Source organism: Micromonas pusilla (assembly GCF_000151265.4).
Source record: "Micromonas pusilla CCMP1545 genomic scaffold MICPUCscaffold_3, whole genome shotgun sequence".
Lineage (NCBI taxonomy): Eukaryota > Viridiplantae > Chlorophyta > Mamiellophyceae > Mamiellales > Mamiellaceae > Micromonas > Micromonas pusilla.
The window spans coordinates 1,467,863-1,470,132 of NW_003315884.1; the positions used below are offsets into that span (position 1 = coordinate 1,467,863).

The 2,270-nt window shown below is 74.4% G+C and overlaps 1 protein-coding gene across 1 annotated transcript in view; it reads right to left on the reverse strand.

Annotated features, from left to right (window-relative positions):
• MICPUCDRAFT_46822 (uncharacterized protein) overlaps window positions 1–1,875 on the reverse strand; it is a gene marked incomplete at its 5' end in the record, with an annotated part of 7,938 nt that extends 6,063 nt beyond the window's left edge. Inside the window, one exon of the mRNA XM_003057396.1 lies at window positions 23–1,875. Coding sequence (XP_003057442.1) covers window positions 23–1,875 — 1,853 coding nt within the window. The remainder of the gene's footprint in view (window positions 1–22) is intronic.
• Window positions 1,876–2,270: the final 395 nt, after the last annotated feature.

A 2,270-nucleotide genomic window follows, 5' to 3' on the forward strand; every position in this document is an offset into this window, starting at 1 on the left:
AGCGCTTGGCGCGAGCGTGAACGGTGACGCCGCGGGCGTCGACGCGGGCGGCGCGAACGTGAACCCGCCCGCCGCGGGCGCGCTGGGCGCGCTCGACGGGAACGCGAACGGCTTCGCGGGCGCGGCCGAGGCTGACGGAAACGTAAACGGCCCCACCGCGGGCGCCGCCGCCGCGGACGACAGGAACGGGTTCGGCGCCGCCGCCGGGGGCGCGGCCGCCTTGTCCAAATCGTCCTGAAGCGCCTTCTGCGCCGCAGCGTACCCCGCGTTCGCTTTCGCGAGGAACGCGCTGTTGAAACCACCCGTCGTCGGCGCGGGCGCGGGCGCGGGCGCGGGCGCGGGCGCGGGCGCGAGCGCGGGCGCCGCTTCCTTCTTCTTCATCCCCGGCGACGTCGTCGGCGACGTCGCGGTCGCCGCCCACGCCGCCGGAACCTCCTTCGTCGCGGCCTCGACGCACGCGCTCGCGTACTCGCTCGCCTTCGCGTCGTCCAAGTTCCCTAACCGCATGACGACGAGCTTCGCGTCCGCGGTCGCGACGAACACCGTCGGCCCTTGCGGCAGTTTATCCCGCGACTTGTCCGCCGGGTGAAGCATGCGTCCTCCCGCCCCCGTGTGATCCACCGCGACGCCGACGACGAAGTTCTCGTCGTCCTCGTCCTCCCCCGCGAGCGGGATCGACGGCACGCACCTGTCGTCCTCGACCTCGAGGACGCACGGACCGTCCGCGTCGCCGCGTCCCGCGCATCGAACGACGCACACCTGGTTGTCCTCCGCCTTGCGGTGACACGCCAGCGATACCCCCCACGCGTCGATCGCCGCCGCGTGCAGGAACGGCCCGCGCAGATCGTCCACGTCGTACGACATCGCGAACGCGCCCTCCAGGCGGTGCAGCGTCGCCGGCGGCGGCGTCGCGCCGCCGCCGCCGTAGACGACGTCGCCGGCGCCCGCGTCGAGGCACAAGAGGTGATGCGCGCGCGCGTCCGTCGTCAACGTAGCCGTCGCCAGGAGCGTCAGTCCCGGCCGCGGCCCGAACGCGAGGCCGTCGATCGCCACCTCGACCGCGCCGTCGCCGCCGCCGTCGTCGATCGGCCCGATCTCGACGCGACGCATCTCCGCGGAGTACCCCTGGTCGGTCAGCTTCGCGAGGACGACGCCGGCGCCGCGTTCGGACCACGCGACGATCGCGGCGTCGTCGTCGTCGTCGCCCGGCGCGACCGCGAACGCGACGACGTTCTCCGCGATCGCCGTCTGCTCCGCGTCTTGATCCTCCGTCGCCGCGCTGCCGACGATCAGGCTGCCCCCCGCGCGCTCGTCGTCGTCGCCGTCGTGGACGAGCAGCGCGAGGTACCCCGCCCTCGACGTGCGCTCCGGGAGCCACTGCAGATCTCGCACGACGCGCGCGGCGTCGTCGTCGTCGTCGTCGTCGCCGAGCGTCTGCGCGCGAAACGCGCGCGCCTCGCCGCGCGCGCGCGCGCTCTCGAGGATCGCCCGCGTCTCGAACAAGTGCACGACGCCGCCGACGCACGCCGCGAGGACGGTCTCGTCCGCGCTGAAGCTCACGTGCGAGACGCGTCGCATCGGCGTGAACCCTCGCGCGTCGCGCGGGACCACCTGCTCCGCGGGGACCTTCTCCTTGAGCGCGCTCGCGACGTCGCACAGGACGTCCGTCTCGATCGCGTACACGCCGCGCGCGTCCGCGTAGCACACGACGCCGTGCTTGCTCGACGCCGCGACGAGCTTGGCGTGCCCGGGCGGGGGATCGAGAGCGCTCGCGTCGCCGTCGCCGCCGAAGGAGACAGTGCCCACCGCGTCGAAGACGACCGCGCCGGGGACGCTGTCCGCGGCGCGGCACTCCGCGCCCGCGCGCGTCGTCATGATGGATCGCTTCGCGCCGGGCTCGAGACGCCCTAGGCGGCGATCCGACCCGCGCGGGGTGTTGTGGCGCCGACGCGCGCTCAGATCCGCATCCACGCGGCGCCGTCAGTCGTTTAAAAGTCCTTCCAGACGCGTCGACCCAAGCTGCAAGCTGGCGCGTTCGCGCGGAGGCCGAGGCCGGCCGCGCCCGCGCGCCATTTTCCCGCGCCGAGCTCTCGCGTCTCTGCCGCGGCCACTCCGCCGCGCGCGCCGTCGAGCGAACGACTCGACGCCCTCGCGCGCTCGCGCCGCGACCGCCTCGCGCGCTCCGCGTCCGCGTCGTCGTCGCCGCCGGCCGGCCGGGCGCCGCTCGCCGCCGCGCGTCGGTTCGAATCGATCGCGGATCTATCTGATCT